Below are 13266 nucleotides of genomic sequence, written 5' to 3' on the forward strand. Positions count from 1 at the left end.
AACCGAAAGTGGGACGCTTTTATATGGAACGCTACAATATAAATGTAACAAATTATTATTATTGCTAATATATTTTTTTCACACATTGTGCTTTTGAATTTATATTTACACACTATACAGTCACTTTTATAAAATATCAAATCTTCAAGAAATCACTTTTGTGTCAAAGTTTTGCACTTTTTATGCTTAAGTATGAAGATTGTGTAGAAGTCACAATTTCATGAAGATTTTTTTTTTTTAAATGTGTATTACACACAGAGCAATTAAAGAGCGCTCCTTTTATAAACACTGAGGCTGTAGGTCAGTTCAGTATGATATCATACTATAGAAGCTCTACCAAATCCGGTGCCGGTCCCCATCATCTGTAGAACTGCTCTCAAATGTTATGCCAGGTTTGCATTTACTCCATTTGCAGTGCGTATTTAGTGTGTAGTAATTTCACCATAAACGCATATAATTAAACTCTACTGTGTTTCACAGTCAACACATTACTTTTTGACCCGCAGGATTTCTTGTTTAAAGTTTTATATGCAAAAGAAAAAGCATTAGAGTTAGCTGTTTTTGTCAACTTTACATTTTAATTTAAAATTGTTGTGATTTTAACATAAGAAAAGAATAGGCTATGTTTAAAGGTTTTGCCACTTGCTTGAGCAACTTAATATATAAATATATATAGAAGTAATAAATTGAATAATATGTTTAAATAGTGCGTTTGTCTATGAATGATTGTATAACTCTACTGCAGTGTTTCCCACACATAGACTAATTCGTGGCAGTGCGCCACAGATTCAACACCCGCCGCCACAGTGTTACCCGCAGCCTGCGTTTCGGGTAACACTTTACAATAAGGTTCATTTATTAAACATTAGTTAATATATTAACATGAACTAACCATGAGCAATACATTTGTTACTGTTTTTGTTAATCTTTGTTAACGCTAGTTAAATACAAATCCAGCTGTTCATTGTTTGTCCATATTATTTCACAGTGCATTAACTAATGTTAACAAGATTTTAATGAAGTATTAGTAAATGTTGAAATGTACATTAACAAAGATTAAAGGGATAGTTCACTTTGAAATTAATTTTTAAAATATGTTTTAGCTTACCTACAGTGCATCCAAGATGTAGGTGTCTTTGTTTCCACAGTATCTTCAATTTTGATAATTTTAGGTAAAACCGTTGTTGTCTGTCAGTCATACAATGGAGGTGAAGGGGGTCCTCCTCAAAGAGCATGTCAAAATTAAACATTATTTAATGACTCGTAAATGTAAGTACACATTGATGCCCTAAGACACGAAACGAGTGGTTTTTGTGAGAAAACGAACAGCATTTATATTGTTTTTACCTCTTGTAACCACAGCCATGCCCAAGTGATCTGAGGGCGCGGACGCTTCCGTGTGTGACGTGTACGCAGACTGGTGCATAGATAAACTAGATGTCGCCTTGGCTAAGGTTTCGTTCCAATGAACTGCCGTCGCCAAGGCGACATCTAGTTTATCTATGCACCAGTCTGCGTACACGTCACACACGGAAGCGTCCGCGCCCTCAGATAACTTGGACATGGCTGTGGTTACAAGAGGTAAAAACAATATAAATACTGTTCGTTTTCTCACAAAAACCACTCGTTTCGTGTCTTAGGGCATCAATGTGTACTTACATTTACGAGTCATTAAATAATGTTTAATTTTGACTGCTCTTTGAGGAGGACCCCCTTCACCTCCATTGTATGACTGACAGACAACAACGGTTTTACCTAAAATTATCAAAATTGAAGATACTGTGGAAACAAAGACACCTACATCTTGGATGCACTGGAGGTAAGCTAAAACATATCAAAAATTAATTTCAAAGTGAACTATCCCTTTAACAGATGCTGAAGAAGTATTGTTCATTCTTAGTTAATGTTAACTAATGTAGTTAACTAATGAACCTTCTTGTAAAGTGTTACCGCTTTTCGTTATTCTTTTATTTTTACGCTATTTAAAACACGCAGCGTATTTGTTCAGCTGCATTTCCTTTCCCTGCTCTCCCTCCATCTCTCTTGGCCGCCAAAGCGAATTTTTGTCCAGCCAAAGCCTTATTTGATTGGTGAGTGATGTAGATGATTGCTGCGCTTGTTTTTTTCCCTGAATTACCGCTGGGTGTGAATTACACGAATCTTGTGCGATGTCCTAAACTGACGGGATAATCACACAACGCGTGCCGTGGTCCGCTAATGACGCGTCCGATTTGCGAACTTATGACTCCTTGAACCGATTCAATTTAATGAATGGTTAAAACAACTGATCTGTCCATCACTGAACTCATGAGACGTCCGAATCGGTGTATAACAAATCGGTAACACTTTACAAATAAGGTTCCATTTGTTAAACTCAGTTAACTACATTAGTTAACATTAACTGTTAATAAACCGCACTTCTACAGCATTTATTAATCTTTATTATGTTAATTTCACCATTTACTATAGCCTATATTATTGAAATCAAAAGTTGTATTTGTTAATGCACTTTGCCTAATGCACTGTGAAGTAACACGAATAAAACTTTTTTTTTATTAACTGAGATTAACAAAGATGAAAAAATACAGTAACAAATGTATTGCTCATGGTTCATGTTAGTTAGCTTAATACATTGACTAATGTAAACAAGTCAAACCAAATTTACTCAGAACACCTCTTAAAATGAGAATGTAAGTGTGCTTACCCCATTTTTTTAGTAGGAGTGGTTAGCAAGATTTAACCTTAATAAACTACAATATTTTCAGTTTATTTATATGAAAATGTGTTGAACGATTACCAAGTATGAACTAAACCAGTGAGGCGAAACCAGAAAAAAAGTGCAAAGCAAGTTGTTTATAGCTAACTGCTAATTGTATTCGATTGTATATGGTAGAAAATTAGACTCTTAGTTAAAATAAACTTTTTAATGCTACTTTTTTTATTCTACTTTTTGAAATTGATATGATATACCAAAAAAATGATTAGGTCTAGCAAAGGATTTTATCTTTCAAAGCTATGAAATCCAGAGGTAAAATCACAGCTTTTAAGAAAAAAAAGAGGGCAAGAAAGGAAGACCGTGTCCGTCGGCCACCACCGAAGACCAATTTTGACCCAGGAAAAACAAGAATTTTGACCCCTTAGCAAACAAGCGATTGCGCCTTCTTTAGAAAGTTAACTAGTCGCAAGTTTGCGGTAAAATGCAGTTGGGTTGTCGAGGTCAAAACACTAAGCTGTGAATCAAATAAACTTAAAATAAATTTGTGAAGGTGTGAATCATTTTTGATTAATATTTAATATAACAAAGTTCTGTGTAACGAATTATTAACGAAGGAATTATTTTGAACATTATAATTGTTATAATAAATGTGAGTCTGCTGTGTCTTTTATTAGTGTGTTTGCTTTGTACCTTCAGTTTTGTGCTCGCACTCACTCTGGGTGTTTTTTTTTTTTTATTAACTTTTTAACAACATATATTACACACACACCAGGAACAAAAATACAAAATACAGTATAGACGCATATTGATGTCTTTCGCATCATTACAACTTAGCATATCTCAATTTGTACAGGACTCACATCCTCAAGACTAATGAACTAAAGAAAAAAAAGAAAAAAAAAGAAAAAAGAAAAAAAAACATACAAACTATTAAGGCCTCCTAATACAAATACATCCTATAATCTCACATATCTTCAATTGTCTCTTTAAACATGTCACTATCCTCCTTCTCTATGAAGGATCTAAAGGGATTCCAAACATCTTTAAAAGTCTTACCCTTTCCTTTAATAATATATGTTATTTTCTCCATTGACATATTCAGTACCATCTCCCTGAGCCACCTTTTAATGCTGGGTGGTTCTAGATTCTTCCATTGTAATGCAATGAGGCGTTTAGCTTGTAAGATACACATAGAAATAAAGATACATTCCTTTGACTTAAGCTTAGGATACAAATGCAGTAGAAAAATCCTTGGTCCAAAAGGAAGACTCACATTTATAATTTTACCAATCATATTATGCACTTCTTTCCAGAATTTCGATATTTCTTCACATTCCCATATACAATGGAAATAGGTACCTTTACAAACATTACACTTGGGACATGTATCTGGTATATTTTCATTAAATTTGTTTGATAATACTGGAGTTATGTATATACGCATAAGCCAATTATATTGCAACAACTTTAATCTTATATTAACTGTTTGTACTTGAGCATCTTGACAAATCTCACTCCATTCATCTGGTGTGATCTCCTCGTTAAGATCCTTACTCCATGCTCCTAAACGAGAGCTAGAAGACTCCGGGGAGCCCTCTACCAAAATATTATACAGAAGTGAAATCCGACCTTTATCATAACAATCTTTGGTGACTACTCTTTCCAAAACTGATAATGGTGGTATATTTCCAGTACTTTTTTGAAATGATAAAATGAAACTTCTTATCTGTAAGTACCTAAAAAAATGACTTTTAGGTATATCAAATGTATTACTCAATTCTTGAAATGACATAAGATTGTCTTCCTTATATAAATCTTTTATACTTTTAATACCTTTTTCTGCCCACGTCTTAAAACCTACATCTACTTTTCCGGGACTAAACTTAGGGTTTCCCCATATTGGACAATAGCGAGATATCTCACTTGTATAGGAGATATTCAAATTACTCTGCGTCTCATGCCATACCCTCACCATATTTAAAACCATTGGATTCGTAACATTACCCTTCATTTTCTGTAAAATTTTACGATCTAAATCATATAAATATGATTCCAAGGGTATTTTATTCGGAATAGAGTTTTTTTCAATTTCTACCCATACGGGTTGTTCATTAGATGGTGAGAAGAAAAACATAATAGATCTTAACTGGGCAGCAGTATAATACCCTTTAAAATTAGGGCATTGAAGCCCCCCCCCCTATCAAATGGCAAATATAAAAGAGATAATCTAATTCTGGATCTTCTATTGTTCCATATGAATTTAATAATTAACTTTTTAAGTCTACACTCTGGGTGTTTTAACTGTCTTGGTGTCTGTTTGCATCACAGACAATCAGGAGTGTGGAGACAACTGGCGGGAGGACGAAGACAAGCTGCCAGGACATGAAAATCTAACTGAGAAAGACGTGGAGCTCTTCAGGCACATTCAGGAACTGGCACTACAGGTACAAAAAGGGAGGGGGAAAAGGCTTGCTCTGCAGCTCAGTTTTTTGAAATCACACAGAACAGAATGAAACTGTTACCAAAAAAATGCATTCATGACATTTAAAACAACAACAACATTTAATTAAATCCATATACTAATGTGTAAACTTTGACAGCCCTCAATAAAAATCAAACCGAATCCTGTCTACAAATCGTATGTTTGATGGTAGGGGTGCCCATTGCTTGTTTGCAGTCACTGAATTTTCTTTTGCTATATTAGTGAAGACTTGGAAGCTGTCAAGGCCTTTATCTCTGCAGAATGTAATGTGGGGGATTTGAGAGTTTCCATTATCTTGACAGCTGGTGCCTCTCTCAGTGATACACACACAAACACAAATGCACATGTGTAGACTGTTTGGCTGATTTGTGTGCGTGTGTGTGTGATTTGAAGCTCCCAGCAGAAGCAGCCACTCTGACTGCCTGAGGCCATCAGTCGAAGAAAAACACACACTAACCCAGAGAGATACAATCATATTTGCACACACTGCATCAGAAAGAACCAGCACGCTTGTGTTGAGCAGACAGAAAGAAAGAATACCATGCTATAGTTTGTCAATAAAACTGAATTTGTTTGCTCTATAACATTTAGGCCATGTGCACTGCAAAGATGTATTATCTAATAAAAACTAGGGCTGGGCACAAAAAAAAAAATAGATTTTGCAATTAATCGTTTTTTTTTTTTTTTTTTTTTTTTTTTTAATCTGGTCGATTCACAATTTTTTTTTAATAGATTTTTCAATTAATGTTTTTTTTAAATGTGGTCAATTTGATATTGATTTTTATATATTATACATATATAATAATGTATGTTTTAATAATTATATATTATTTATATATTATACATATTTTTTTGTTTTATTGTTTTAGCACTATGGTTAACTTTGTTGTATTATTATGTGCTTTATAAATAAATTGGAATTGTGTGAACTCACCTGAATCGCACAGCTGCGCGTCTCAAGACAGCGTGCAAATGATAAAATGAATTCTCTTTCACGTCTCCTTGCACCTAAACGGACAAATTCACGCAAGTTTATCTCAAAATGCCCGCCTTTGCGAGTATCCAAGTAAACATAGTTGATTTTGGCTTAAGTAAGCAGTAGAGAAAGAACGCATGTGTATCATTATTAGATCTGCGCATTAGTCTTAAAGTGACATCAGCCTAATATTCCTGTTGTTAATCAAACTACAAAAGACAGAGAAAATCACTCCCTGCTCTTCACTGAATAACTTTTTTGTAACTTTAATAAGGATTAACCTTTATTTAATTTGTACTGTGAAGATTATATGCAGTGTTATTTTACATTTGATTACTTTATTACATTTCTGTACCTGAAAACTACTGATGATAGACCTACCTGAAAAACTTTAAAAGCACTTATTATTTTATCTTTGTTCTGTTGTATTTATTTATTTGTGCAATTGCTTGTAGTTTAATTATTTGTTCTTTTTTATTAATGACGGTCTAATCTTTGAAATTGATATTAGTTTGGTGTTTTAGCTGTGGTATCGAAAATGGAATTGAGAATTGTTCAACTTCACTGGAATATAAAATATTGGTTATCATAACCTTATTTATTACAAAACAAGGATACATGGGTCAAAAACTAACTCTTTTATTCAGTGTATCTGAATGTGACCATGAACATTTGCATTGATTCATGTGCAGCTTGATTGCTAGTAGAACTTGTTATACATTAAGTATAGACCTGCTCATATTTGTATTTACTTTTGGTTGTTTGCATTTGTGTTTTGTTAGTTTCCTTAAAGTACTTACTCTTGAACATGGAAATGTTACAATTAATACACATTTTTTTCAAAACCAACATGACATGATCTAAACGGTGGTTCAACAAGCTGATTCGCCCCTAGTTTGTATATGGAATAAATGGATTGCATATGTTATTGAGATGCAGAGCAGAAAAGTGTGTGATCACTACTGAGTGTCAGCAGGCTGGTGAGTGGCAGATGCTCTCAATGTCCAGTTGGTCTGTGGGTAAGAGCTAATAATAATAATCTTGTAAGTCTTAGTGGGGAGCTGTATGCTTGTGAAAAACTGTTCTTGATTATTAGAATAAAAGTCAGAGCCTTGACACATTTCTTGTGTAAAAGAGTGACTTTGTTCTCTTCTGTGTGTTGCAGGACGCTCTCGGTGCCATAGTGGCCTAGTAGTCTCTAAATTGTATGTGCCCACTGGTATCTTTTTCTTAACTTTCTTGTGCTTGAACTGTTATAGAAAGTCGGAGTGACTGGTCCACCGGACCCCCAGATGCGATGCCCATCAGTTATTGAGTTTGGGAAGTATGAAATACAGACGTGGTACTCTTCGCCATACCCACAGGAGTACAGCAGGTAACCAACAACATGTGCCATAATCATCATCATGAAAAAATAAAATGCATTTTGTTTTAAAAATGCATATTTAGAATTATATTTATTGGATTATATGTGGCTATTTATCTCCATCATCAATAACAATGGACTCTGCTGGTTGACATACTTTTTATAGATTGGTATTTTCTTGTCATGATCCAAAACTACAAGCAACCTTGGATGATCACATTTTCTTATTTCCAATATTTTTTTAATATTGAGTATTTGGTCAATTTAACATGGTAATTTAGCAGTGTTGTTATTGTTAACTAAAACTATAAAAAAAAGAATAAAGCTGAAATACAAAGTATAAAGTACTAGAATTAATAATAATAAAAAAATGACAATCATATATCAAAATTACTAAAACTTAAACTAAAATGAAAATATAAAAAGTAAATTTATATGAATAAATAGTATAATAAGTGAGGTTTTATATATATATATATATATATAGGGCTGTCAAACGAATAATCACGATTAATCGCATCCAAAATAAAAGTTTGTGTTTACATAATATATGTGTGTGTACTGTGTATAATTATTTTGTATATAAATGCACACATGTATATATTTAAGAAAAATGTTATTTATATATAAAATGTTTATATTTATATAAAATATACATTATATATAGGCTACATTCAGTCTATATACAGTATATACATGCAAATATTTCTTAAATATACATGCATGTGTGGGGATTTATGTATTAAAAATAATTATACACAGTACACACACATATATTATGTAAACACAAACTTTTGTTTTGGATGCGATTAATCGCGATTAATCGTTTGACAGCCCTAAAAAAAAATATATATATATATATATATATATATATCTATCTATCCCCGCATGCTTTTCTCAACATATGTATATGTTGACTCTATTATAGTGACTCTGCATATTAGTGTCAAACTTAAACTCTTGCTGTTTTGATTTTATTTAAATGCTTGCACGAGAGATGTGTTTCTGCACCTTGATTTTTTTTTCCGGCTTTAAATACTGATGTGTGATCGTTTCAATTTGACAGGCTCCCTAAGCTTTACCTCTGTGAGTTCTGTCTACGCTACATGAAGAGCCGCAGCATTCTCTACCAGCACATGCGAAAGTGCAGCTGGTTCCACCCGCCTGCCAACGAGATCTACAGGAAGGACGACGTGTCCGTTTTCGAGGTGAGGAAAATAAATCTACACTCCGGATAAAAACCACAAATGCACACACACTCGCACATACACCTCTGTTTATACACACCTGGGCAGCACAGACAAATGCTCGTCAATACTAGTCATGCACCTGCACGTGTGTTTTCGTACGTGCTGAGCCAACAAAGGAAATCTCATTCACACTGATAGACACTCACACTCCCACACTGGCTCAGGCAACAACATCCGCCCACTTCCTGCCCTTACGAGGTGTTGCAATGGTGCCGCACAGCAGGGTAATAAATGAAGAGTGGTAAGCGCTCATTGTTTCAGAATCACTATGGTGATTTACTACAGCCATTGTGTTTCTATAAAAGGACATTTAGGTGTAAACATGACATGCAGATCTGTATCGGTGTGGTCTAAATCAGTGCTTTCTGACCAGAATTAACTGCGCTTACATGGTTACGTTCACACTCTTGAGTTTGGGGATTGAAAACCATATGATTCTCAAATTATCCACTACAGAAAGCAGCTTACAGACTGCTATCTATATGAACAGATAATCCTTTTCTGGCCCTTTTTTCCAGGGGCCCTGCTGGTCATTTAAAAGTTTAAATGAAACCGCATCTACGCCATTCATTCGCACAGAAATACGCAGAACATGCAGGATTCGTATTTAAATACTTTTTGCAGTTTAATATTCACAGACACTGGTTTATATCACGATTTGTTTTAAGTGTACTAACCTGCTTTTTATTTATTCTTCAAAAATTTGACACATTCCATGAAAATCCACATTATACAGTAAATTCCGTTTTTATGACTGGATTCCGTGATTCCATCCCTGTTTTCTAGTAATTTTTTTTTTTTTTTTTTTTTTTAAATTGTAGCAGTTTTTTATACAAACACAAAACATATCCAAGTCTCACAAAATGTTTACAAAAAGAATGTTATACATAAAATAAAATAAACCCCCCGCCCGCCCGCACCAGACAGAGAGAAAGAAATTACACTTTAAATCACTTCATCAAACTTTACATATATGCCCAAACATATTTCAACTCTTAGAAAGATACTTAAGGAAGGGGCCCCAGACTTTATCAAATTTTTTAAAGCATCAGCTTTAGAAAAACGAATCCTTTCGTTCTAGTAAGTTTTTGATTGGTTCATTTCCATTGTAAAAATCATTAGTTATATTAACTATGGGGCCGCTTACACCACACCGTTTTCTACTGAAAACAGAAAACTTTTATTGCATTCTGGATGTTCATTTACACGACAAGTGTTTTGGTGGCCTGAGAACACAAATGATCAAATAGTTTTCTGAAAATGAGTTTTGAAAACGATATCGTTATCATCGCCGTGTAAACTTAAAGGAACACTCCGACTTTTTGGGACTTTAGCCTATTCACCTTATCCCCCAGAGTTAGATAAGTCCATACATACCTTTTTCATCTCCGTGCGTGCTATAAGTCTGTTTGACGCACCCACCGCTAGCCTAGCTTAGCACAAAGACTGGATGTTAATGGTTGCAGCTAGCATACTAATCCAAATAAGTGACAAAATAACGCAAACATTTTCCTATTTACATGTTGTGATTTGTATAGTCACAGAGTGTACAAAAAACAAAGTCACATGAGACACAGACATATTTTAATATAGCACGCACGGAGATGAAAAAGGTATGTATGGACTTATCTAACTCTGGGGGATAAGGTGAATAGGCTAAAGTCCCAAAAAGTCGGAGTGTTCCTTTAACCTTGAATTTGTAAAAACGGTGACGGCATGCACATGCGTATTACGTGTTCAGTAGGCGTGCACATTTCAATGCGCATGTGCGTGGGCACGTAGTCTTTCTTTACAAAGTGACTTCGCCAAATCACTTGTCTACTTGTCTGTATTACTTGCATAATACAGCATTTTATGTAAAAATAATTTGACCACAGAAGTTTTTCAAACACGACTGACGTGTGTTGTATATAGTGAATTGGAGCGAAACATGATATTAATCTCATAAATTGTCGTGTTTGACGCTATGCTAGCAAACATACTAGCTATCCCTGTTGGCAAGAGCGATTATTTTATTACTAATTTTGAGAAGTCCACCTAAGTGCTTTTGCCCTTCTTAAAAAAACACATTCAAATGATAAGAAGGGTAAGTAAGAGGTCTGATCAAATGAGGGATTAAAACTGTATGAATAGAAAAGTGCCTGTAAAAAATTGTGGCCTACAGTTTAACATGTTAAATAAAATGCTCTTTTTTCATTCTACCAAAAAATGTGCCAGGAGCCCACTGTTGCTATAGTAACGAACTACACTTGTATGTGCATCTGATTGACAGATAGATCATGCAATCTTATTTCACTTTTGCTAATATTGAGGTTATTTCAGCTTCGTAGAAAGTTTGCTTTGTACATTTGGTTTAACTGCATTGTTAAAGAGGGCAAGCTTTACCATTAAACTGAACTGTGCGCATGCATTTTAGACACTTACATTGTTCTTGCACTGTCCATACAATAACTGCGTCCTTGTATGAGCAGAGTTTTCTATTTACTTCAACTGCTCAGTGCTCTGGTTATATCAATGGTATGAACCATTTCAGGCGCTGCCACAATTACAATTTAAAATCAGAATGAGCATAGCTAACTAACATTCACTAAAATATTGAAACTTTAGCGATACTGATTCAAAACGTGATATCAGTGATTGTATGTCAAAGAGCGGTTTGAACGCCCCACCCCCAACTGAACTGGAAGTTTTGATTGGTTTTGCACCCGAGTCAGACCTGTCTGTTATTGGCTGAAGCACAGAGCTCCACCGCAGTTGTTTGAAAAGTGACAGCTCGCCCTGTTGCTCGGTCGACACCTTTATCAAAGTACTTTTGGTGAAAAAAAAATAAATGTAGCAATAATAAATGTAAGTTGAATATTTTTATTCAACACAAATAAATACAATAGAGCAAAGATACAAATAAAATAAACCGTGCTTTTCAGGTTTTTCAGGTATCTAACAGTAGTTTTCAGGTATAGAATTAAATAAAGTAATCAAATCTAAAAGAACTTCTCATACAATCTTCACTGTATGAATTAAATAAAGAATAATCCTTATTAAAGTTACAAAAGCTATTCAGTCAAGAAAAGTGAATGGTTTTCTTGTCTTTTGTTGTTTGATTAACATTAAAAACACAGACAGCAGGATTATTAGGCTGCTGACACGTCAAGACATAATGCACGGATCCAATACACTGATACTGATACATATGCATTCTTTCTCGACTGTTTACGTTCACTTAAGACAACCTACTATGTTTGCTAGGATTCTCGCCAAGACGGGCATTTTGACATAAATTTTGTGCGAAGTTGTCTGTTCAAATGCAAGAGAACTCAATATTTGCCCACTGTTTCTTTCATGCCTTGCGCTTGAATATTTAAATTGGCAGGGTTTAAATTAGTTTAGTTTAAACACAGATAGCAATGTGTGCTGTTCAGGTCTCTCTATCAACACCCTGGTGATGACGGCATAAATGACTGGCCATATTAGAGGATACTGCACTTGCATTGAACAAAGTTTAAGGGAAGCCAGAATTCGTATTTATCGACAGAAACATACATTAGCCTAGCTCTGTCAGAGTTATTTTCAACAAAGCCATATTGTAGATTTTAGATGAACCGCGCGCGGTGCAAGTGCGTTTCGAACCGTGGTTGGAGCAAGGTAGGGTTTGGTTTTTACACCCTTAGTGAAATCATAGAAGTGTTTTTTTTTTTTTTTTTGCTATTTCTAATTCCTTCCCTGCTGTAGCTTCTATTCAAGACTATGTTTAAAACATAGACATTTCCAATTAAGACTCCCCAGTGTATTTTAGGCTTTTTTATAATTAAAAATCAAGCATTATGCATAAAATCTTTTTTTTTTCTGGATACTTTTGGTATTTTGGTTACCCTATGAACTGTATCTGTCATTTAATTCAACGTAAACTCTTATGGCTTCTCTCTGGGCTGCCCTGTCAGAGGTAGGAAAGACTAAGAACATAAGAAACATTCAGTATATATATATTTTTTACTAGTATCAACTTGATAATCTGTTTGCCTTTCTTAAAACACATTATTATTGTACGTAAAAATTCAATATTGATCGTTTAGCAGTTGAATGTGTGGCCCAGTCTAAGTAAAGGTGTCTGATTGATTGCATAATATGCTTAGAGTAGTCTTGCAAGAAAGTCATCTAATTTGTTTCTTCAAGGCTTTTTTATTTTTTTTAAGTCAGTTACATAAAAAGGTAGATTGATCTAATTTGAATCCGAAAAGTAAGACTGATTAGCCCTAACTAATTGCTAGTTGGTTAGACAAGTTCTCAAGACACAGTTTTAACTGGGCAGCTATGCTTATGCAACTGGCCCCTGAAATAAAGGGTCTTAAGTCTTACAATTTAATTTTAAAACTATGTCGATATCCGTATCATTCTAATGATGGTCAATAACCCCTGTAACCAAAGTGAGTGGCTGCTATACTGTATGATGTTTCATAACTAGTCCTTCATTGCCATTCC

The 13266-nt window shown here is 34.4% G+C and overlaps 1 protein-coding gene across 4 annotated transcripts in view; it reads left to right on the forward strand.

Annotated features, from left to right (window-relative positions):
- kat6a (K(lysine) acetyltransferase 6A) overlaps nucleotides 1-13266 on the forward strand; it is a 54051-nt gene that overhangs the window by 31381 nt on the left and 9404 nt on the right. For 3 of the 4 annotated variants that reach the window (XM_056254679.1, XM_056254682.1, XM_056254680.1), the window contains exons 8-10: nucleotides 5045-5160; nucleotides 7434-7549; nucleotides 8607-8748. In XM_056254679.1, the coding sequence (XP_056110654.1) occupies nucleotides 5045-5160; nucleotides 7434-7549; nucleotides 8607-8748 (374 nt within the window). Of the gene's footprint in view, nucleotides 1-5040; nucleotides 5161-7433; nucleotides 7550-8606; nucleotides 8749-13266 lie in introns of all 4 variants that reach the window. The other variant, XM_056254683.1, reaches the window with a different exon arrangement.

Source organism: Rhinichthys klamathensis, unplaced genomic scaffold, assembly GCF_029890125.1.
Source record: "Rhinichthys klamathensis goyatoka isolate OS25496 unplaced genomic scaffold, OSU_Roscu_1.1 h1tg000114l_1, whole genome shotgun sequence".
In the NCBI taxonomy this organism is placed as follows: domain Eukaryota; kingdom Metazoa; phylum Chordata; class Actinopteri; order Cypriniformes; family Leuciscidae; genus Rhinichthys; species Rhinichthys klamathensis.